This window comes from Carcharodon carcharias, chromosome 14 (assembly GCF_017639515.1).
Source record: "Carcharodon carcharias isolate sCarCar2 chromosome 14, sCarCar2.pri, whole genome shotgun sequence".
Classification (NCBI taxonomy): domain Eukaryota; kingdom Metazoa; phylum Chordata; class Chondrichthyes; order Lamniformes; family Lamnidae; genus Carcharodon; species Carcharodon carcharias.
The window spans coordinates 14,304,373-14,330,262 of NC_054480.1; the positions used below are offsets into that span (position 1 = coordinate 14,304,373).

The 25,890-nt window shown below is 40.2% G+C and overlaps 1 protein-coding gene across 4 annotated transcripts in view; it reads right to left on the minus strand.

Annotated features, from left to right (window-relative positions):
- The window catches only part of LOC121287035 (casein kinase II subunit alpha), an 84,375-nt gene that overhangs the window by 51,007 nt on the left and 7,478 nt on the right, over positions 1-25,890 (minus strand). For 2 of the 4 annotated variants that reach the window (XM_041204478.1, XM_041204475.1), the window contains exons 2-4: positions 13,479-13,586; positions 13,161-13,340; positions 8,081-8,304 (exon numbers count right to left, since the gene is read on the minus strand). In XM_041204478.1, coding sequence (XP_041060412.1) covers positions 8,081-8,181 — 101 coding nt within the window. In that variant the 5' untranslated portion in view covers positions 8,182-8,304; positions 13,161-13,340; positions 13,479-13,586. Of the gene's footprint in view, positions 1-8,080; positions 8,305-13,160; positions 13,372-13,478; positions 13,587-25,890 lie in introns of all 4 variants that reach the window. The other 2 variants (XM_041204477.1, XM_041204476.1) reach the window with 2 other exon arrangements.

Sequence of the window (25,890 nt, forward strand, 5' to 3'; positions counted from 1 at the left end):
CACTTTTTAGCCCCTATTTTACAGCTGTGTGCTCCACTCATGAACACATTGGCACATAATTGCTTCACAGTCACCCATCAAGAAAAAACAAGCTTGCATCTACAGCACACCTAGCAGTGTTTCCCTGAAGACCCAAAGCACTTCGCATCCAATGAAACCCTCTTGAACAGTGGTTTGGCAACCTAATTCCTCATAGCAAGGACCTACAAACAGTGATTGAGATAGAATAGATGATGTTTGAGGAAGAAACTTTGGCCAGGTCACTGGCATAACTCCTATTTTTCAAACAGTGTAATGGGATTTTTTTTTAACATCAGAGCAACAGACATTGGTTTAATGTCTCTTCTGAAAGACAGTATTGCTAATAATTCAGCATTCGCTCAGTACTGCACTTCAGCATCATCCTTGATTACGGATTCAAGTTCAAAGCCATCTGATGTGGAGGTGAGCAAGCCAGCAAATGAGGCAACCATATCTTCAGTCTCAGTAGGTTGCAAAAGTGGTAATGATGGCCTTGTCCCTGCAATTTTCCCACTCTGCTGCTCTCTCCCAATAAACTGATTGAGAAGGACAGACTAGGTAAGGTGCAGTACACAGCCAGAATAAACCGTTTTTAGAAACAAGAGCTACCTGTAATGGATTCCAAAGCAAACTTGTGTGGCTTAGCACTGGTGACACTATGGATGCAGAAAGGAAATCCTCATTACCCAATTTATGCGTTATAGGGTGCACAATCAAGGCCACAGAGCAATGAATGTGAAACATGAAATGTTTTTGTTTCTGACAATCTATTTTACATAGGTATGCGCCTTTTGCTATTTTATAATTTGACAGATAAATTTATATCATTTTAAAATGGTTATAAATTGAGATGTGCTCTAATTTTGTGCAAGCATAACAGTATTCAGAGCCTATAATGGAATAACATGCTGTGATGTCACATGAAGTGCCCTGCTTGGATTTCTTGCTTAGCTGAAGTGTGAATGAAAAGTATAAAGAGAAAAGCTGGGAGCATGCACAGTAAGGCTGACAGAAAGGCATCAGGAGACAATAATGTGTAAGATAGGCAGAACACAAGAATAGCACCGATGATAAAAGACAAAAAGAAACACCTAAATCATCTTTAAGCAGACAATGGTTATTTAAACAAAAACTTTAAATAGCATTGCACAGGCAAAGCCTGCCACAGGACCATGGTTTAGCAGCAGTACAATTTAATCGCTCTCGTATTCATTTCTTAAGGAAAAACAAATTAGACCTGTTGGAATTTGGGGTATAAGAATTAATTAACCATTTAATCCCGTATTCTCAAATTCCGAAATGATGCGAATCGATCACCCTTATTAGTGACAGTGGTTATATTTTATTCAGTATAAAAAAAAGATTTGGCATGCTGAGCAGTATATCAAAGCACAACAACATTATCATTACATCATCACATGCTGTGTAGAAACGCGATCTCCACATAAATAAGCCCTGGTCGTGCCCCAGGTACCCCAACAAAAGATAAGGTTGCAGCATTTGCCACCATCTTCAGCCAGAAGTGCCAAGTGGATAATCCATCTCGGCCTCCACTGGTGGTCCCTAACACCACAAAAGCCAGTCTTCAGCAATTCGATTCACTCCACGTGAAATCAAGAGACAGCTGAAAGCGCTGGACACTGCAAAAGTTATGGGTCCTGACAATGCTCCAGCAATAGTCCTGAAGGCCTGTGCTCCAGAACTTGCCGCACCCCTAACCAAGCTGTTCCACTACAGCTACAACACTGGCGTCTACCTGGCAAAGTGGAAAATTGCCTTGGTATGTCCTGTACATAAGAAGCGGGACAAATCCAACCTGGCCAATTACTACCCCACCAGTCTACCCTCAATCACCAGTAAAGTGATGGAATAGGTCATCGACAGTGCTATCAAGCGGCACTTGCTTAGGAATAACCTGCTCACTGGTACTCAGTTCAGGTTCCGCCAGGGCCACTCAGCTCCTGGCCTCATTACAGCCTTTGTTCAAACATGGACAAAAGAGCTGAACTCCTGAGGCAAGGTGAGAGTCACTGCCCTTGACATCAAGGCAGCACTTGATCGAGTGCAGCATCAGGGAGCCCTAGCAAAACTGGGATCAAGGGGAATCGGAGAAAAATCTCCACTGGTTGGAGTCATATCAAAGGAAGATGGGGTTGTGGTTGTTCGAGGACATTTATCTCAGTTCCAGGACATCACTGCAGGAGTTCCTCAGGGTAGTGTCCAATGTCCAACCATCTTCAACTGCTTCATCAATGACCTTCCTTCCATCATAATGTCAGGAGTAGGAATATTCACTGACGATTGCACAATGTTCCACACCATTCGTGACTCCTCAGATACTGAAGCAGTCCATGTCCAAATATAGCAAGACCTGGACAATATCCAGGCTTGGGCTGACAAGTGGCATGTAACATTCTCGCCACACAAGTGCCATGCAATGACCATCTGCAACAAGAGATAATTTAACCATTGCCTCTTGACATTCAATGGCATTACCATCACTGAATCCCACTATCAACATCCTGGGGGTTACCACTGACCGGAAACTGAACTGGACCAGCCATATAAATACTGTGGCTACAAGAGCAGGTTAGAGGCTAGAAATCCTGCAACAAGTAACTCACCTCCTGATTTCCCAAAGCCTGTCCACCATCTTGAAGGCACAAGTCAGGAGCGTGATGGAATACTCTCCACTTGCCTAAATGAGTGCAGCTCCAACAACACTCAAGAAGTTTTACGCCATGTGAAGAAGAGTTCGCGGATCTAGATAAGTTGAGTGGGTGGGCAAAAATCTGGCAGATGGGGTATAATGTGAGAAAATGTGAAGTTGCTCACTTTGGCAGGAAGAATTAAAAAAAGATTATTACTTAAACGGAGAATGACTGCAGAATTCCAAGGTGCAGAGGGCACGAGATGTTCTCGTCACAAAAAGTTAGTACGCAGGTACAACATGTAATCAAGGAGGCTAATGGAAGGCCAATGGAATGTTACCCTTTATCACGAGATGAATTGAACATAAAAGTAAGGAGATTATGCTTCGGTTATACAGGGCATTGGTGGGACTGCATCTCGAATACTGTGTGCAGTTTTGATCTCCTTAATTAAGGAATGATGTAAATGCAGTGGAGGCAATTCAGGTTGTTTACTTGTCTTATGAGGGAGGATAGGCTGGACAGGCTGGACTTGGTTCCACTGGAGTTTAGAAGACTGAGGTATGACTTGATTGAAGTATATAAGATGCTGAATGGTCTTAACAAGGTGGATGTGGAAACGATGTTTCCTCCTGTGGGTGAGTCCAGAACTAGGAGGCACTGTTTTAAAAATAGGGGTCGCCCTTATAGGACAGAGATGAGAATTTTTTTCTCTGAGGTTTGTGCGACTTTGGAATGCACTGTCTCAGGAGGCAGGGTCACTGAATATTTTTAAGGCAGAGGTAGACTGATTCCCTTGCCTAACAAGAATCTAAGATTATCCGGGGGTAGATGGGAATGTGGAACTCGTAACACAAAAAGATCAGCCATGATCTTATTGAATGGCGGAGCAAGTTCAAGAGGCCGAATGCTCCCTATTTCATATGCTTATGTGTACCATCCAGGACAAAGCAGCCGGTTTGTTTGGCACCATCCACAAACCTTCACGCACTACACCACCAACGCACAGTAGCAGCAGTGTGTACCATCTACAAGATGTACTGCAGGAATTCACCAAGCCTCCTTAGACAGCACCTTTCAAACCCATGAATGCTACCATCTAGAAGGACAAGGGCAGCAGGCAGATGGGAACACTACCACTTAGATATTCCCCTCCAAGCCACTCACCACCCTGACTTGGAACTGTCACTGGGTCAAAATCCTGGCACTCCCTTCCTAATATTACTGGACTTCAGCGGTTCAAGAAGACAGCTCACCATCACCTTCTCAAGGGCAATTAGGGATGCGCAATAAATGGTGGCCTAGCCAGCGATGCCCACATCCCATCAACGAATTTTTTAAAAATTAAAAATCATCGCATCAGTCAACACAATATGCCAAACCTCTAAAATTTATGTGCTTAGGAAATCTGCTCTTTTACTTTCTTCACACAACAAAGTCTAAGGAGACCAATGTAATCCAATCACTACCTTGTTATGTTTGAACGTTCCAATTACAAAAGATGAGCTATCTGTGCCTCCCCGAGTCTGGTCAATCTCTCAAGAACTTGGCCTTGTCACACTCAGACTCTTATCAGCTTGCAAATGTTTCAATGTCATGTGTGAAAAACATGGCGGCCTTGGCACCTAGGTCTCTTGTTTCCTCTGCCCTCAATCTGGGTCTCTGGAATTCTGCTTAGGTTTTTATTTTTAATTCTTACACAGCACTCTGCTGTATTTCTGCTAAAGTTCATAAAGTTCAGGTTTTAGCGATTTGGTCAATGAAGGCCCAAACCATCAAATCAACTTTCAGTCACTTTACCCAGAATGCACCACAAACTGGATTAAAATATAGTTCCATGTAACAATGACATTCAAGTGTGCAGCCAATCATAGTGTTTAAGTTAACTCTCATTAATAGGCAAGAAAACCTGAAGTCGGGATTCCCCAGTATTCTTAAAGATTCAGGTTGCTGGTGGTACACAAAATACTCAGAAGTTGTTCAGTCTATAATAGCAATGACTATAAACCAGAAAAAAATAAACCTAATCAAATCTTGATACATGTAATTAGGACACAACACTTTCATCAGAGGAAAACAAGAAGTTAAAATGCAGGATGCAACATTCTGACTCCTTTACACTTTTCAACAGATTTCAAGGATAAACCCGAGCTGAACAATGTATTTGTACAATAGTGTGTCACAGAAGTAGATTTAAATGGAGAAGCTGAGGGGATAATTTTTGTATCACCAATGAACATTATTCAATGGACAAGTCATTGTCCACTGCACCTTGGTCTCTACAGTCACTAAGATGCAGACTTGCAAGAGGTAATTTAACTTCTGATGACTCTTCCTCCTTTCACTGCTGCACCTTTCTACCCCTTAAAAGGGAACAGCAGGTTTGTGGACTCCATCATTCAATGAACAGCAGACACAAATTTACATACTATTTCAATCAACATCAACTGAGTTTAATCAATCCATGCTTTGTGCTGTATCCCAGTTTTGTCCAGTAGAACGTTCAAGTAACACAAAAAAATTAGAAAACGAAAACTCATCCAAATAACCACCCAAAATCAGTAAACATTTCTTTATTAATTTAGGAAACCATAAACCCCTATAGAATAGCTCATGGTTCTGCTCTGGGGATAACCAGTTACTTTTCCAAGAAAAACATTGCATGCCAATTGCCACACAACTTTACTACAGTCATTCATTCATTTAAATGAATAAGGGAATTAACTTCTAAGCTAGTTCAGGAACACTGTACAAGCCAATTCATTTTGCTATAAGTAGTTAGCCTATATTGGCTGATTTCTGTTAACAAGTGTACCCCTAACATCTGCAGACAACTTATTTGGCAAGGCTCCAATGGCATTTGATCTACTAAAAAAAAGTCAACATGGGTAAATCGACTATGGGTAAGAAATTGAGCAATCATGCATCTGAGAGTTAGGATAAAACTCAGCTGGCAGGCCAAAATAAGATGCTTTAATTATGAGTATGTATAGTATTTGCTGAATCCTTTAGTAAAGGTATGGTATCAATTAACAAAATATTTGAAGGACAAATATAAAATTTAAAACAGATCACATTCCAGAAAAAAGATTTCCCTTACCAATTCAATTAACATTCCAATTTATTTCAACAGAATGGACTAAACCAAACTCCCAAAAGTGAAAACATGCATGGAACAAGGCTGCTCCATAAATCATATTTACTTTTTGACAGTTCTCCAAGTAAACTTCCAAGTTTCTGAAGCATTCAAATACAACACATTGTGAAGCACATGTTTCAACATCTGTGGAAATCTCCCTTAGCAAAAATAAAATGCCTCCAGAAGAGACCAAGAAATCAACTGATTCTCGAAGGTTAAAAATAAACTACAATAATTTCAAGTGTTAATTATCTTAGCTGTTAACTTTCTTTTGACTGAGTCAAGAGGTTTTGGGTTTAAGTGTTGCAAACTCTGCACTCTGCAAAAACTTGTAGTTGTGAGAAATCCCTTTAATTCCAAAGCAAAACTAAAATAATTATGGAAAGGGGTAATTGGATTTCCTGCTTATGACATCAATTCCAAGAAGTTAAGACTCTGGCTGAGGTTGCTATAGGGGTGAAAGCTAAAAAAGGCCAATAGAAGCTAACTGGAGAAGTGTCACGTTTCAGCTTGTTGTGCTGCAGCAGGACACAGTTACAGAACTCTTGGTGTGTTCAGGGGCAGGTAAAGCTCTCTACAAACAGGTCAGACTACCTTCTCAAGTGCAATTAGGGATGGACAACAAATGCTAACATTGTCAGTGATCCCCACACCCCATACAGGAATAAAAAATCCAGAAGCTCTTGGAGAAATAATGTATGAGTACGCTAGAAGGGACTGAAACCTAAAAGCAGTGTGAATAGCTCAGGCATGCTAAAGAGCTGAGTGTTCATATTAGAGGACCAAACTGTGAACAGGATATTGTTGGTTGGTTGATTGAAAAGGAACTCTGGAAAGCTATACCTTCAGGACTGATGTGACCTGAGTGGGAGAGGGCTCATAGGCATGCACCTTGGGCTCATAGGCATGCACCTTGTCAGTTTATTCGAGGAGCTCGGATAGAATGCAGTTGCCAATGAAAACGACTCGAGGGCCAAATCAACTGAGTGGGAAAAGTGAGAGATCCTATATACTGGAGGTCAAGTTGGAAAGACTGTGAGATTGCACACGGTGCCACATTTCTATGGTGAGTGATACGAGTGCTTGCAATTTCATGGGATATTTCTTAAAATGAAATTCATCTTTTTGGGTGAAATACCATTTATCTTAGTGCATGCCTAATTTTGTGTTGATTTTGAGTTTGGCTGTCACAGTAGAAGTTTTAAAAGTGAAATCTTGTCCAGTGATTACTTTTGGAGTTGTTTGGAGATTCCTTTCTTTTCAGGTTATTGGTCTCCCTGGGGATTGTAACATACGCTATACTCCAGGACCTCAACACTAAGTCTAAGGTAACACTACAGTACAAAACTGAAAGAATGTTGCATCATCTGAGGAGCCATGTTTCAAATGAGATGTTACACAGCATGTTCAAGATTTTTTATTCCTGTATGGGGTGTGGGGATCACTGACAATGCTAGCATTTGTTGTCCATCCCTAATTGCACTTGAGAAGGTAGTGTTGAATTGCTGCAGTTTGCGTGGTGTATGTGCATCCACGATGCTTTCAGGTAGCAAGTTCCAGGCTTTTGATCCAATGACGCTGAAGGAACAGCGATACAGGTCCAAGTCAGGATAGAGAGAGACTTGAAGGGAAACCTGAAGGTGATGGTGTTCCCATGAGCCTGTTTGCCCTCGTTCATCCAGGCAGAAGTCACAGGTTTGGAATGTGCTGCCGAAAAAGCCTTGGCAAGTTGCTGTGGTGCGCCTTGTAACCACTGCAGCCACAGTGTGCTGGTGGTGGAGGGAGTCAATGTTTAAGGTGTTGCATGTAGTGCCAACCAAGAAGGTGCCTTTGTCCTGGATGATGCACAGTTTCTTGAATGTTGTTGGAGCTGCACTTATCCAGGGAAGTGCAGAGTATTCCATCACACTCCTACCTTATGTCTTATAGATGGTGGACAGGCTTTGGAGAGTTGGGCGGTGAGTAACTGATATGGACACAAAAAATCCCATAGCACTCAGGGAGCTCTTTTAGTAACCTGGCCAACATGAATTCCCATAACCTACACCATCAACACAGATTATCTGGTACTTATCTCACATGCTTATTGTGCGCAAATTGGCTAGATATTTGCCTGTAAAATAACAGTGATTACACCAAAAGTAATCTATGAATTGTAAAGCATTTTGGAATGTATCATGATCATAAATACTCTATATAAATGCAAGTTATTTTTTTACATTTGCTGTTGGTTATTCAAACAAAATAATCTGATCTAAAATGAACTTACCCCCATTCCACCACATGAGATTCGTAATCCCAGTATTCCCTTGGTTTGTGTGTGTTTACATCAGTGTAAACTCTGGCCCTGCTTGGCACAGGTCCTGCCATGTCTAATAGGAGGCCAGAGGTGAGCTCAGAAGCAGATGTTAAGTGGTTCAGCAGCTAGGGGCAGGTAATTATCTTCGGTTCTGACAATCAGCGGAGCGGGAAGGGTCTCTCTTTTAATTCACTCTGTTAGGAAGAGCACAAATGTGATAACTACTATTTTGACAAAACCAAAAAATGCCCCAGAAAAGGCCAACTTATTAATGCATATTATATCCATGCCTTAAGACTCAACTACCTAAAGCTACCCCAATAGACACTGAAAACACAAGCTGAAACATTCAAAGTTTCAAAGCAATCAGTGAAATAAAGGAAAGAGGTAAAAATATCACTTAACAGAGTTATGGATACAGTGCCATACAGCCACCCATAAGATTGAATTTACTGGCCACAGTACACTTGCAGTTTATGTAGTTGCCTGTTTAGTACTGTATTAAAGAAAATCCTACTCTCGTGAACTTTGATAATGATGTAAACTTTCAAGGCTCCTGGAAGTACTGTAAAAACCTTTGACAGTTATAAAACCATTGAATGTGTTCAAAACTACATCAACTTAGTGTCTGATGGCATGAGTTTGAATTCCTGAATGGCGACAGTACTTGGACTCCATTCAGTTTCCTGAGTTCCAATTAGAATATAGTAGAAACCAATACAAAACAGCTTTAAGATATGGCTTTAATGCAGAGTACACAGGAACTCTTTTATGGAGGAAACCTCACACTGCATTAGGCTCATTTAGACAAATGAAAAATTACTACAATAGTCAACCCGCAAGCAGAGGTTAGACTGTACAAAGTTAAACTTTAACGTCTGCTTTCTTTGATGGAGATGCTGAAATCATAACAGGCAGATTTCAAAGGAATAGAGTTCTTATTCCTCAAATAAGATGTAAACCTACCTTTTTCCAACTCGGGAGGAAACAGTTCCCAACTAAATTTTCATATTCAAGGACTACAAACAAGTTACAAGGCTAGACTTGACAAAATTTGTATTCACATTCCAAGGCTAATTTTTAAACACGGACAGCTTTATGTAGCTTTTTCCAGAGTGAGGAGTTTTGATTATGTTAAGTCTTTGGTGAAAGAACAACTCATATTGTTGCAATAAAGATATTAACTTGGCTGCAAATGTTTTGCGATCTCTGTTTAACATTAGTCACAGAAAATGAATATGGCATGACAATCTGAGAAATTGGAACTCAGTCCTACCTGAAACAGCCACTCTATATTTCATACATGCCATAAGTTATGAATGAAGTTTTCTTGAAAATTTCACTGTGTCAATTTTGTTTCAAGCAACTGCTTGAGTTGCCACAACACATTCGAGTACAGGAATAGAAATTTGGTTCCCATATGTAGAATAGAATAGAAAATATTTTGCATCAGAAATACTTGGTTTTCTGAAAAAATGTTTTGTAAGATCAAAAAAAAAGCCCAGCTAAGATTGGAGTCAAAAATGAATGAAATGGAAGAGTTTCTAGACCCTGTGCAGAATAACTAGTGAATAAATGGGAAATACAATCTTTGGAATTCCAACAAATCAGTTCACAATTAAGAATGTCAAAAACAATTTAAATACTTGGTATCGTACAGCCTTCCCCCAACAATGTTATTTGAGTACCAAACAAAAAACATGTGGGAAGAGATAAAAGTAGAAAAGACATAAACAATTGGTAATGGAATCATAAATTGACATAGTATAGGAGGCCTTTCTGCCCATTGTGTCTGTGTTGGCTCTTTGAAAGAGCTATACAATTAGTCCCCATAACCCTGCAAATCTCTCCTTTTCAAGTATATGGCAAATTTTTTCTTGAATGATGTTACTTAAACCTGAAATTCAGATCATTATAACTTGTTGCACTGAAAAAATTGTCATCTCCCTCTGCTTTACTAATTATCTTAAATCTGTGTCCAGAGGCCACAGCTGGAGTACTGTGTGCAGTTCTGGCTGCCACATTATAGGAAGGATGTGATTGCACTGGAGGGGGTGCAGAGGAAATTCACCAGGATGTTGCCTGGGATGAAACATTTAAGTTATGAAGAGAGGTTGGATAGACTTGGGTTGTTTTCGTTGGAGCAGAGAAGACTGAGGGGCAACCTGATCGATATGTACAAGATTCTGAGGGGCATGGACAGGGTGGATAGGGAGCAGCTGTTCCCCTTAGTTGAAGAGTCAGTCACAAAGGGGCATAAGTTCAAGGTGAGGGGCAGAAGGTTTAGGGGGGATGTGAGGAAAAACTTTTTTACCCAGAGGTTGGTGACGGTCTGGAATGCACTGCCTGGGAGGGTGCTGGAGGCGGGTTGCCTCACATCCTTTAAAAAGTACCTAGATGAGCACTTGGCACATCATAACATTCAAGGCTATGGGCCAAGTGCTGGTAAATGGGATTAGGTAGGTAGGTCAGGTGTTTCTCACGTGTCAGTGCAGACTTGACGGGCTGAAGGGCCTCTTCTGCACTGTGATTCTGATTCTGTGTCCTCTGGTTACCAATTCATCAACCAGGAAAAACAGCTTCTCCTTATTTACTCTATCAAGATCCCTCAATTTTGAAAGCCTATTAAATTTCTCCGTGACCTTCCCTACTCCAAGAACAAGCCCAGTTTCTACAGTTTTTCTTCACATAACTAATGTACTGCATTCCAGGCATTATTCTGGTAATCTCCTCTGCACCCTCTCCAAGTCCTTAATTAAACTGCAGATGTTTGTTGCCTATAATTGGACATAATGGCCCAAGTCTTCCAGGCTCTGGATTGTCGGAGACCAGGCATACCCAGCAAGACGCTCTTTAGGATCCCTTGGAAGTCTCAACTCACTGATCCCATGGGATTGGCCCGGAAAATCCCCTGCTCCCCAGGACTCTCCAAAAAAGTCTCCAACTCTAAGTCAGAGACTTCAGAAATTTTTGACTTAATTACCTGGAACAGTTACCCAAGAAATGCTAGATTGATAAATCCTAGTCTTACTCCTAGGTAACCATATAACTGACCGCCTGCACCCCACCGCCACAACCTCTGACTACCCTCCACTACTCGACTGTCCCCTTGAACCCTGACACAAGCCAACTAGCTCCCACCACCCCACTCTCCCCCAGCTCAACATTACCATCCTACCCAACTGCCACCCTACCTATCCTACCCACTTACCTCACCAACCCTACCCCCTTACTCATTACCCTAACCCACCCTACAACACTCATTCTCTAACACACCGAGAAACTGTTTAAATGTCCCAAAGCTTTTCAGTGTGTCACTAAACATGTACCAGAATATGGCAACTAGTGCCATAAACGGGGGCGTGGCTTCTGCGCGGATTCCCTTCACTGATGTCTCCGAGGTTTCCTGCGCTAACTGAGTACTGCATGATCCTTCATCAAAAGATTGGCCAGAAAAATCAGAGGAAGGTAAGTGGGTACTTTTTTGTCTAATCAGCGTCGGAAATAAGGGTTCCGCTCCTGCTGGGAAGATTTGGGCTAATATTCTAGGCGATGGCCAATCAGTGATCTATAAAGGTTTCAGATTACTTCTGGGCTATTATGCTTCATGCCTCCATAGCCCAACGATCCTAAATGCAATTTTTTTTTAACAAAGTCTCACCAACTGCTGTACCACCTTCAAAGATTTACATATCTGAACCCCAGATTTTTCTGGTCCTGGGAAGAGGAGTAGGCCATTTAGTCCCTTGAGCCTGTTCCCCCACCATTCAATGAAATCATGCTTGATCTGTGGTGTAATTCTACATGCATTCATTGCCCCATATCCCTTCATATCTTTGTTTAACAAAAGTTTATTAATTTCAGATTTAAAATTTACAATTGATCTAGCATTAATTGCCATTTGTAGCAGCGAGTTCCAAACTTCTGCCATCCTTTGTCTGTAGAAGCAATTCCTAAGTTCACTCCTGAAAGGTCTGGTTCTAATTTTGGGATCATGTCCCCCTAATCCTAAACTCACCAACCCCAGCAGAAATAGTTTCTCTATCTGTTCCCTTTAATACCTTGAAGATAACTTTAATCACCCCATAATCTTCTAAATTCCCTAATTTGTGCAATCTCTCTTTGTAACTTAATCCTTGGAGCCTAGGTATCATTCTGCTAAATTTATGCTGCACTCCTCCCAAGACCAAAATATCCTTCCTAAGGTGTGGTACCCAGAACTACTTTCAGTACTTACATATAAACAAAACTTAGCTCTGCAAAAGAGTCATATGGACTCAAAACGTTAACTCTGTTTCTCTTTCCACAAATGCTGTTAGACTTGCTGAGTTTTTCCAGCATTTTCTATTTTTGTCTCAGTACTTCCAGGTGGGTCTAACCAGGGTTTTGTACAGCTGAAGCTCCTGCGCAACCTATAAAACTGTTCAATTGCAACAAAGCTTGAATTTAGGTATCCAATATTCCAATGCACTTTGCGGTATAGTAGCTAATTATTTGCCTTGCTGCACTTCCTCAAACGAAGACCTTTCACGTCTGCATATTGTTTTCTCACTGTTCAAACATCAACCCGGGAGGAAAAATTATGGTGCCAGAAAATCATGTTCTAGACATTTCTATGCAGATAACAGTAATGCGTCCAAATGCTGGCATCTCTGAAGCGTTGCTATGGAAATGCTAGCATACATTGGAAAGGTGCCTTCTGCAGATTAACCTTTTGAATACTGGAAGATCCGTGCAGCATTTAAAACGTTCACACTCCTTGTCTTATCTTACACGCTTTAGCAGCTGGGGAAATATTTCTAGCTCTCTGGTTAATGCATCCCCTTTTTGAATGTGCATCTAAAAATCTCACTGCAGAAAATATCCAGTGTTAGCCTACAAAATACAAGTTGTTCTAATCATGAAAAGAACTGCAGTGGAGTCAAATGTTCTTTGTGGCTCTGAAATGCAGTGCCAAGGCACCAGTTGTTGAGATGTTCAAAACTGATAGAGGAAATATCATCAAGATGAAAGAAATACTTCAGAAAAAAAGCCGTACAAATGGGCTTACCCTCAAGAATTCGTCCAAAAATGGAGTACGCTTGTGAGTCATTAAAAAAAAAAGTATTACGTTGTGGCTGGACTTTCAAATCAGAGTTGCCACCTTCGCTCCATTTCCAAAGCCAATGAAAAATGTTCTCACTAAGCCCCAAAGCCTGGTCACTGATGGCTGTGATGTCGAAAGCTGAAACTGGATGACAAGTCAAATTTCAATGTCTAACCTGAAACATGACAAAAATAACACTCACCAATGCCGGCCGCCTTGTGATAAATATAATTTTTTGTTTTTATCTTCTGAATTTTGGTTTTGTTCACAAAAACTACTCACATGGATATATTTTTCAAACAAATTCTCAGAAATAATGCTGTCTGTAGAATCGTACCCCTAGAGTATCCTTTTACGCTGCAAGACTGATAGCTGATAGAGGCCACTGGTCTGAAAGCAAAATAGAAACAAAACATCTACCAACTGTATCTTCACAGGCACACAGACAGAATTTTTTTCATGAAGCAGGTTATGTTGACATTGCTCACAGACCAATCATCATTTCAATTTGTGCCATGTGGGCCAAGTTCAAAAGCTGTGACACTTAATTCTGCTGTTATTTTAATACCACTTTCTACTAGATAATGCTAAATCAAAATGCAAATATAACGAAGACTGGATGAGGAGAAGTGACTGTATGGGTTTCAATTTGAATAATACTGTTGATTCTTGATAGGCCTCACTGTCAATTGCGAATTTGCTTGCTTCCAACACTGAAATATTTGCAGAAGATACACCTAACTGTTTACCAGAGCTATACACTCTGTCAAGTGACCAAACAAGCTGAGGCAGGTAAGCGCACTTGGATCATGACCAGGGGGACCATTTGCTGTTTTCATGCAAAAAAAACGGAAATACAGAATTACAATCCACAAAAAGAGTTTAAAACAATCCCGAAATCCCATGAGCTGAAAATAAAATTTGAATGATTTAGTGGACATAAACTAGTAGCCCTAATTATAAATGGAAGGAATTAGAGAAATACAATAAACATTACACTGGTAAAAAGCCAGGAAAGCCATGCAATTAAAACAGAATTTGACTTCTTCAGTGGTCATTAAACAGCATTCCGAAACATGGCATATAATTGCATCGTGACACAAAATTGAACTGTGATCCCAAAGTACATATAAGCCAGCCAACATCTGTGACTCAACTTTTACTTTAATTGAACAGTCTATACCTGCTGTCTCCATTCTCCTATTGGCACTGGGAGGCCAATTCAGATAACGGAGAGCTCGTCTTCTAGCCATGCAAGAACAATTTTGCATTTGGCTGAAACAAAATTGGAAAACTCAAGCTAGGATTACTTTAGCAATTAAAATTAATATGAGGCTTGAAGAAAAAATATCTGATCTACAACAATGTACAACAATCAAGGAAATAAGACACTACAACCATATCCATAAATGGAACAGGCTTGACTACATTTTATCATAGGCGTTCCAGCTTACAATATTCCTCCATTCTTCTAAAGTTGTAGTCATGAAGAGTTAAAGTTGTCAAATTATTTACTCAAAACACTGCAAGGCATAACACACCTGTAGTCAATTTACAAAACTGGGCCAAGTGTAAGAAGACTGCAACTTTTAAATAAAGATAAATTTCGTACAGGATGTGGCCTACATTATATGTCACTACACTCTCATCACACACATAAATAGAATTGCTCAGGTGAAGATATTACAGATGGGGGATGGGGCAGTGAGAAGTCAAGAATAAAAGGTAAATCCTATGCAGGAAGAGGTGAACCCAAGGCACTGTTGAAGAGAGAAGTTTTAAAGTGCTTTTGAGTGGTTCAGCAAAATTCTAAAACTTGACACAGTAATGGTGGGTGAACTTGCCCTAATGTTGGGCAGAGTAGGTAGGGAACTGGCAGCAAACCAGAGTCAAAAGGGGATTTGGTCAAAACCAGAAGAATTTTTTTATACAACAAGAGGTATTTGATGGACACGAGATTCAAAAGTAGCCTTCTAAAGGGAACTGGATAAATACTTGAAGTAGAAAAAATTGTAAGGATATTGGGAAAGAGTTGGAGATGACGCTAACTAGATTATTCTACAAAAGAGCTGGCACAGACTCGATGGGTTGAATGGCCTCCTTTTATGCTGTCATATTTTATGATTAACATTATGGAGAAGTAAGCCATTCGGCCTTTCCAGCCTGCTCTGCCATTCATTTGATCATGGCTGATCTTCAAACTCAGCCACATATTCCTACACTACCCCTATATCCTTTGATTCCCTTATATCTATATAAAAAACTATTGGTCTCTTTCTTGAGCATACTCAATGACAGAGCTTTCACAGCTCTTTGGGGTAGAGAATTCCAAAGGTTCACAACCATAGTGAAGAAATTTTTCACCTCAGTCCTATGGTAGACATGAAGAAGGCTTCTTCAGGGATTGAGGATGACAGGAAGCAGTGCTTCTTATTTTTGTTTCCAAACTTGTTGCCCCTGGAGATGAGGCACGGTTTGACAAATTAACCTAGATGCTAAATATTTGGAAGTTATGTAACTGAGGGAAGGTTTTCTAGTAGGAACCAAAGGTTAGAGATCAGCAGGCAGTGCCAGGGATCACTTTTTCCTTCCCCCGACCTGAGAATTGCAGAGCAACCAGAAAGTCCCACCCAGTAAAAATCAGTAGAGAACCCAAATTAAACTGAAACTTTCCTGCTTTGCATCAGTACGACACTACAGTACATTGATAAATTGAATTACCAGAAAGACCAATAATGGTGTTCTTGTGAAGGATTGACTTAACAATATGCAGTATTTTCAGTATATTTCAATTGGCAAAGATGTGGTAACAGTGCACACGTGCAAAATATCAGTGAATACTTTTAAGACATGGTGCAACCACAATTAGATATGAGACTAGCAGAATAAATTATGTTCATGCCATACATATAGAGGTAGCTGATGTCAGTTATTCAAACAATTTTGGGGCAACATTTGAAAAACATTCAAGAGTACATTTCACAGAATCACAGAATTGTTACAGCCGAGAAGGAGGCCATGTGGCCCATTGTGTGTGTACCGGCTCTCAATAGGAACAATTTATCTAGTGCCACTTCCCTGCCTTCTCTTTGCTGCCCTGCACATTGTTCCTTTTCAGATAACAATCCAATTCCCTCTTGAATGCCTCGATTGAACGCACCTCCAACACACTCCCAGGCAGTATCTATGTCATCCAGATCTCCCATGATTTTGAATACCTCGTTCAACTCACTGTGTCAAAAAAGATTCTCATCTCACTTCTGGTTATTTGCTAATTATCTTAAATCTCTGTCCTCTGGTTACCAACCGTCCTGCTAGCGGAAAGAATTTTTCCCCACTTTATCAGAATCCCTCACTATTTTGAACAGCTCTTATAAAATCTGCCCTCAATCTTCTCTACTCTAAGGAAGAAAATCCCAGCTTCTCCAATATCTCCACATTAATAGCACCCTGGTATAATTCTAGCAAATATCCTCTGCAGCCTTTTCAAAGCCTTAACATCCAAAATTGTGGTGCCCAGAATTAAAAGCAGTATTCCAGCTGGAGTGTCATCAATGATGTGTGGAGGTTTAGTGGTAACTCCCTTGGTTTTGCACTCCATACTCCTGCTTCGAAAGACAAGGCCAATTTTACAATCTATAATAGCCATTGTTGAAACAAATTGTGAATCTCAAATCTCACTTTTCTATTGGCGTAACCATTATCAATCACTAAATAAAACATTATCCGGTTACATGGTTTTCAATGCATCCAGAATTGTGGGGGGACAGTTCCTGCCCAAGTATATCCTAAATGCCTTTGAAAGTCACTCCAACCTTACACGACACTTGGTTTTTGGCCAATGTTCTGATTTCCCAGTCTGGTCGAACTGCAGGAGCATGGCAAAACAAAAACAAAAATACCTGGAAAAACTCAGCAGGTCTGGCAGCATCTGCAGAGAGAAGCACAGTTAACGTTTCGAATTCTTCCCATGCAGAAGCATGGCAGTTCACTATGTGATCACTGAGGTCACATGTCAAGTGGTCATCTCCAGTCATCTGAACACTGGCAGGATCGGAGAGCTTGTATTAGCCAGGGGAGGGAGGGGTGGAGGAGAGAGGCCGATGTACCCCAGCCATGTTTCTTCATTTCAGCTCTTCCTACAGAAACACTGTCTCTCAAAAATGCCAGGGGACATTTGGGGCAAGAAAGGGAATCGTGTGAAGAGGGATTTGGGATAATTCGCCCAAATTACTCCCTAGGTTAGTCACACCTGAAATGACCACTTCCACAGCCTAAGCATTTACAACACAGTTTGAAGTCAGTACAGGCATCCATTCCCATTCCTGGCTGATGGTGTAATGGGAATTTATGGCAGTGTCAAAACATGATGCATCAGAAATGAGGGATGATGTTTCAGGAGGGGCATTTCTGACAACTGATTCAAGAATACAATCCTTCGGCAGCTCAATGTTACGTTGAAAGAGTGAAAGTGAACAAAAAGCTGGTAATGATCTTGTTGTGTTCCAGTAAATTTATATGCTAGTGTCATCAAAGGGCAAACATCCATGCTGTATCAACTGTTAGTATCGTATTAGCAGAAGTGCCCAATGCGACCATTTCAATGGCTCCCATAAAACAGTTTTATATTGATAATGCATTGCTGGCAGGCTCAGAAAACTCCAGCAGCCAATGGCACATTATAACATAATGAAAGCAACCTTTGTGCCTTCAAAAGTCCAGGACCCAACATTTTGTTCATGCCCAGAGTGGAGTGGACAAGAAGATGAAAACCTTTAATAACAGTCAGTGCACAAGTATATCAAAAAGATCAGTGTTTGGAAGTTACGGCTTACAATTTAAGCACCACTCTACCAGAAAGAGTCCCAGTTATATAAAAGTGCCCCAAAGTTTCAAACTGAAACATTGACAGCAGCTTGAATAGAGGCTCTAACCCAACATCAAGCAGTTGCTTAAATCTATACTGCATGCTTATACATGACTTTTCCCAATTTACAAAATAAAATGCTTAAATACAAATTATGGCCTTGTCAAAGTTGTTCAATCACAAATTTTATTTTGGGACAACTTAAAATAATAAACTTCTGACAAAAACAAAACAAAAATTGCTTTGTCTCTCTTGAAGATCATGAAAGTAGAAAGGAAAATTTGCCAAATGCAAAAAACGTGAATGATACATTCACTACATGAATAAGAAGATTACAGCAGTCTGGAAGCACCTTCATATGAATAGGACCCTGTGCTAAAGGAGTGCCCAAACTATGGCCCACAGACCACATACAGCCTCCGATCTATGAACCCTGAAGACCAGGCAGCTCAGTCCCATTTTCAGTCTATATCTATTTGGTTGTTCAGTTTCAATTTTGTAGGCCTGGAGGTTTGGGAGTGACTACTCTTCGTGCTGTTTCCTCATTGCTGGATAAATCCTGAAGCTTCAGCACCTTATAATTGCAAACGAATGGGAACATTATTTAACCTTGAATATTGCTGAAAAGAGAGACATGTTGCTGATGCATTTTGTCTTGCACTCAACAGACAAACACAAGAATGCCAAATTTCGAACATTCACAACGATTTTTACTACAGGGGGAAAGGGTGCTGATTGGCTGGCAAGTTGACTCTGATTGGCAGAGGCATTGCCATGGCGAAAGCAACGGAGGAACTATAGGTAATTCAAAAAAGGCACAGGGCTTAAACATATTCCTTTTGTTTGCACAGAACAGATCCATATGTTTATGTTTGTAAATGCCACTGGTAGCAGAAGGGTGGGTTCTCATTGATGTTCTGAGGTGCAAAAGCAAGAGTCTGGCATGTCTCCTCCAGAACCAGCAAATAAAGAGAGATGCCTATTGTCCCTCTTGAAACAGCGCACAAAATCCATCCTTGGGGAAATAGTGGCAGATAACAGATACAGTAAATAACAAACAGCCAATGACAAACCATTTTATATTAGCACACCTGGGGCCTGTTCTAGAAATGTGGCTGTACTATAGGAACTGTTCCTATTTACATTTGCTTTTGTGTGCAAGAGCTGACCATTGCATGCACATTCGGGACACATTTATACTATGCATGTGGGTCAGTGCCTCATTATGCAAACAAATGTCCTCGACACAGCAGCACTTTGGGTGCCAATGACTGTAGTATCAGCCCCTCTGGCACCTCAATCTCATATTGGCATGAAAAATAACTCCAACCAAAGTACATTTCATTTTACAATTTGGAAGCAGTGCTGCATAAGACCATCTTAAAACTCATGACATATTTGGTGTCACTCAACTCCTCCACTGAACTGAGTGAGATCAGCAGCACAAATATGACAACATACAGTGCACCCTTTAATCAAGTTTCTTGTCCAATTATTGTGCATATTCTGCAGCTAATTCTTTATACCAGTAGGACTCAAGCTAGAAAATTCATGATCGGGTAGACTATAGTTAAGATTCAATCTCAAAAGGTACTAGTGTGAATTAGAATGTGTATTCTACTTTATGCCTCCAATAATCTATTGGTATGAACAAAAATATCATGAAGCCGGCAATAAAAAAGTCATGTACAATTTCAAATGTTAACACCTAGAATACGTCTTCACATTGCAATGACGAAACTAAAAATTTGCCAAATATCCAAAACATGCATCAGCCAGCAAGCCACAGCATCCATAATGTTCAAGGCTGTCCAAATTTGTCAAAAATGTAAAATGTGGCACTCAGGACACCAAATATTCATTCAGGATACAAGCTGAGAAATAACTGGTTTGTCATTTGGTAACCACAGTGGTGCAACTTGTGTTGCATTACATGAGCAACACTACTTATTGTGAAGTCCTCTACACACTTCTGCTCTCACGCTTCCCCTCCGTCCCAAAACCACAACAGAGTCCCCTTGTCTTCATCATCTACTAGCCTCTGTATTCAATGGTTCACCCTCCACTACCTCTACCCTGATGCCACCACCAAACACACCTTCCCCTCCCTTTCAGCTTCCGAAGGGACCACTCCATCCATGAAATCCTGGTCCAATCACCCCCAACAGACCTCTCCTTCCCTTGGCACCTTTCCATCCAAGTGCAAGAGATGCAGCACCCGCCCTTTTACCTCCTCCCATTTCATCATCCAAGGTCTCAAACATTCCTTCCAGATGAAACAGCAATTTATTTGTACTTCTTTCAATTTAGCATACTATAATTGCGGCTCAGAATGCAGACTGTGCTATACTGGGGACAGAAAAAACAGATTGGGTGACCACTTTGCAGAACACTGCAACTCAGTCCACAAGTGTGACCCTGAGCTTCCTATCAGTTAATTTCTCACTTTGCTGTCATGCTGACCTATCCTCTTTGAACTTCAGTTGTTTATATAGTTGCAGGACCTGGAGCTGTACAATTCGGCCACATTATGCTGCACTTAACCAGTTTCAACATAAAAATCACATAATTTATCTCCCAATCTGCTCTGGATTCACAAGTCTCTGAACTCAAGCCAGATCGTAAAAATAGAAACTGTGCAATATTGTTAAACACAAAACAACCCTATTTTGTAAATGAAATTTAGGAAAGAGAGGCAATTTTCAGAAACTTTTGCTTAGTAAGTACCACCGAAGTGTATATGTATAAAATTTTTGACAATGGCTCTTTAAATCACACGCCTTGAAAATGAAACCCAAGCTGAAATCCTAAAATCAACTCCTAAATGAGAGAACAGCCAATCTCAAGTATTGCTATTTGACATAACAGTGTGGCACCATGCAATCAGAGAATGGCCAGCAACTGTAAGTGTCAAGTTGGCGGTTTTTATTTAAGTAACAGTTTAGCCCTTTCCACCTAATCTTGATGCCACAGAGCATCTTCAGTTAACATTGGCTCTTTATTCATAAGGAGTCATCTTGAAAATGCGATTCTCCAACTCCAAGATGTCTACATCTAAAAAATGCAGCAAGTGCCAAGAATAAGCAGAAGAAAGAGAAAACAGATGAACTTTTCTATGGTGAAAGAAAGGAAACACATTTTTTAAAAATGCAAATGCTTCAAATGCTGAATATCTGAAATGAAAGTAGTAAATAATGGAAAACCAGTATATCTGTCGGTATCTAAAAAATAGAAATTTAATGTTCCAGCTTTGAAAAAAGTCCCCCGCTCCCAGAATGTCCTTTAGATGCTAAAACCTGCTGTATATTCCAATTTTTACTTAAAAGGGATTATTCACTAAATGGAGCTAATATTCAATCAAAATTATGGTTTGGTCAAGTATAGTCTCAGTAACAGTAGAACAGTTATAAAAACTACAATGACTTAAGATTGTGGAGAGAGAAATCAAGCATCTCAATAAAACTGGGTTTTGCATTATGCTAGTGTATGCCTATATTCCACAACCTGAGTTTTCTGGTTTGCCCAGCCACCAATTTTTCGCTGAACGTGGGGAGAAATGAGCAGGCTGACAAGTGCAGAGGAAGCTGATCAAAAAACCCTAAACTCTGCCAAACTTTTTAAAATTCAGATTGTTACAAAAGAGGATTTAAATTCGAATATCAACAAAACAACTCATGTTAAGGCGGAGGGTTCACTCTCCCAAATCCCCAAGATCGAGATCTTGGCACCCAGGGAGATCGTGTGGAAGCTGGCCTCAAATCAACTATGTCGGGAGAACCTGCAACCCAGCGTTCCACAGGCCATCAGTCAGTTCAAAACCACCAGTGCAGACCTTGCCCACCTGCTCATTAGGGTAGTGAATGTCCTCACATTAAAGGTGGGAGAAAGAAAGAGGAGGCAAAAACTAGCCACTCATTGACACAAATCCATCTTCACAGAATGGTACAGTATCAAACTTAGCAATTGTTAATAATTTCTCTACTTTTCAAGGACTGGTTGTTCACACAAGTTCTATCTCCCTAACAACTTCTCAATAAACTTTTAATCCTGAAAAAGTTAAATTGCAAAATAAACATACACCAGGTCAAAACTACTGTATCACATTTACACCAAAACGTTTTTTTTAAACTTGAGGGCAGCACGAATTTAATGATCACAGACCTAGTTTTGCTTTAGGAAACTACGACAAACTGCAGAATGACCTTCCACAGCTACAATGACGGTTACGATTATTACTAAATTTTAAACCTAAATTTAAAGGCTTGCATTTCGATTGCACCTTTCGCAACCTCAGAACATCCCAAAGCCTTTTACAGTCAATTAAGTAATTTTGAAATAGTCATTGTTGCAATGCAGTGAAACACAACAGCCAAAATGCACACAGAAAGGCCCTACAAACAGCAGTGGAATGCATGACCAATTATGTGTTTTAAATGACACTGGAGAGAGGCAAATCAATATGAGCCACAACACCAGGAGAATTCCACTCCCCTTCTTTTTCCAATAGCGCCATGGGATTTTTTTTATGTCCATCTGTGGGGGCAGACAGGACTTCTGTTTAACGTCTCACCTGAATGACAACATCTCTGACAGTGCAGTATATACTCAGTAATGCAATGAATAGCCAGTCTGGATTATGTGCTCAAGTCCCTGGAGTGGAGTTTGCACCCATGGTCATCTGACTCAGGGGCCAAGGCTGACACCACCATGTAATTTACATTCCGTTCACAAAAGCCACGATCAGATTTTGAAATCTGAAACAACCAAATCCATTCAGACTTCCTTTCCCAAATTCCAGGGTATCCTATTGAATTTTAGGAATGGAATAAAAGTTATTTGAATTCTGAGGTCCATTGCTAGATAGCTTTAGCTTGTTTTGTAAATATTTAAATTTAAATGCGGTAATTGGGCCAATGAATGTCACTCTCGCCTTTGAGCCAGAAGGCTCAAGACTTACTCCAGAACTCAAGCACATAACCTACTGAAGTACCAAGGGGATGCTACACTGTCAGAGGTGCTATGTTTAAGGATGAGACATTGAACGGTAAAGGGACAAGAGCAGGGAATTTCTCCCAGTGCACCCAACAATTGTTCCTTAAGCAAAACCACCAAAAAACACAGTAATTTGGTCATTTTATTTCATCTGATGTTTATGGGATGTTGCAGCTCACAATCTGCCTGATGTGCTTGCCAATTTTACTAAATATGTGGGTGTCGTGGGCAAGGGCATTATTTCTTTCCCATCTCTAATTGCCCTACTAACAAATTAGTTAGATCATTTCAGAGGGCAGGTAAGAGGCAATCACACTGCTGTGGGTGTGGAGCCACATACAAGCCAAACAAGGAAAGGATGACAGATTTCCTTCCCTCAAGGAGATTAGGGAATCAGATGGGTTTTATGCCAATCCTGTAGTTTTATGGCCAGAATTATTGATACTAGCTTTTAATTCCAGAGTTATTGCATTAATTGAATTCAAATGCCCCAGTGGCCATGATGAGGTCTGAACTTGTGTCTGCAGATCATCAGTGTGGACCTCTCAATTACAACTGCATTTAACATAAATTCTAAGCTGCCATATCACTGTAGCAGGTGACTACTTTTCAAAAGTAATCAATTGGCTGTGGAGCATCAGATCATCCAAAAGATGTGGAAGAACTAGGATTTGTATAGTGCCTTTCATGATCTCAGGATGTTCCAAAAACACCTTACAACCAATAAAGTACTTTGAACTGTAATCACTATCACAAAGTAGAAGTGCTATAAATTCTCTTAGTGACATCTAATAACACATAAGTCCTGCAACTGAATGGATCTTAGTCTAACTGGAGCTACAACTGTACACTGAACATTCTGCCTAGAATTCAAGGAACTTTGAGCTCCCCAAATGCACTTAACGGCAATGGCATAGGGCTATATACGCCAAAAATACTAGGGTACACCCCTGGTTTTTGATGATGTGAGGTCACTGTGTCCTCAGGCTTGGGGAAGAGAAGGAAGAATAATTATTTACCTTCTCCTCTGTTCTTAACAGGCTTATATCAAAATATTATCACCTATCTGTAAAAGAAGTCTTGTATCTGCTGTGCGCGGTCATATTCCAGAAGTCATGGTTCAGGGAATTAAAATATATACACTGCACTCTTAATTTGAAGTGCAAATCAAATTTTCTGGTTACGACAGTTACAGACTAAATTCTGTCATGTTATTTATATTGCTTATTAATTTTCTTAACACGTAAAACAATTAAATTATGAGCATTACTAGCTGCCATTTCATACTGGTTTCTTCTGACATGGAGTTGGGAAATTTGCAAGCTACTTCAATGTGCAAACTTCCTTCAGCAGGAATAGTGACATCTAGCCGAACTAAGGATTCACAGAATGAGACTCTGCAACCTTAAAAGCTGAAGCCACCTTAAGTAAAGCTCTAGTTTAGCAGCAGAAAGTGTCAAGAAAACAAGAAATTGTAATATTTTTCTTCTGTTAATAAACCTGCCATATTTCTTATGCGCTGGAAGACAGGCTGTTGGGGGAGTAAATATAGTAATTGCAGTAAGAGCCAGAGTGACTGCAAGAGTCGAAAACCAACAGTAAGAAGTGCTTTTGATATTTAATGAACCAGGAGGAACTTCAATCAGAGTTTTACATAATAACAGGAGTAGTTTTGAATCGAGTTGTTTTACTTCACGGGGGGGATATATATGCAGGTTGTAAAAGGTATAAGTAACTAAGGTGAAAATAGGTTTTTTAAAAAACATAAACTTTCCCTAAGATCCACAGTAGAGTCTAATCAATTCTGGGAAGAAAGCATTTCTAAAGAGACTAGTTGAGACAACAGAGAGATCAAAAGGAACGAATGGATTTAAGGAAATACTGAGGCCTATGTGGGGGGGTAGCTGTTTAGATCTCCCAGAAGACAGCAGGATAGCTAGTCAGAACTCCCAGAAGGCAGTGTGAACAAGGCAAGTCGGGAAAACCAGTTGCTGTCAGCCTCAGAGGACAGTCTAAGGGAAAAAGGCACTGTGTAGTAAAAATTACTGGAATTCTCTAGATTTTGAAATCCATATGGATAATTGCTGAACAGAAAAGGGGACTGTTAGCTCTGAAGGTAAAGATCATGTTGGCCTGTTCTAAAGTACTGTTTACTGTGCGAAGCCATTCTTGTGCTTAAGCGTAATGGTATTGTTTTTTGCTCTACCATCTTTTAATAAACGCTTACTATATCACCACAGGCAGCCGGGGACATCATTGCCTGATTTCAGAACCTCTCACCATACCAAACAAACGGCAAAGGCTGTTTTGGCAGCTGTTTCAAGTTTCCTGCTGGGATTTGGGCAGCTCGGCATTTACCAGGAGCCATGCCATAACAAACATGTGACATGCACATCAGTATAAAACAGAAACTTACATAAGGGTGCACAATATTTATTAGTTATTTTATTGCATCTATTATTAGTGGAGATGGTGATAATCAATTTTCTTATGCTAGTAGATTGTGTCATATTTCTAACATGAATCATGCACAATGGCATTAACATTAAATGATTAACATTTATTAATCATGCAAGATTACTGGTTGATAATTCATATATAGAGCAGCAGTTACTTGTAAGTAAATTTAAAGTAGTAATCTGACACAGTTCTGATCAATGAATGGCTCAATTCACTTGCACATCAGTTAATCCATAGATTACATGTGTAGCCACAAACATTGAACAGCCGTGTTCGATTCCAAGCATTCAACCCAAAATTCCCATTGCAATTAGGAAATGTTGCTACTAACACTTATAGTCACTATAAATCTTAAATTATATTTAAAACGTGGTT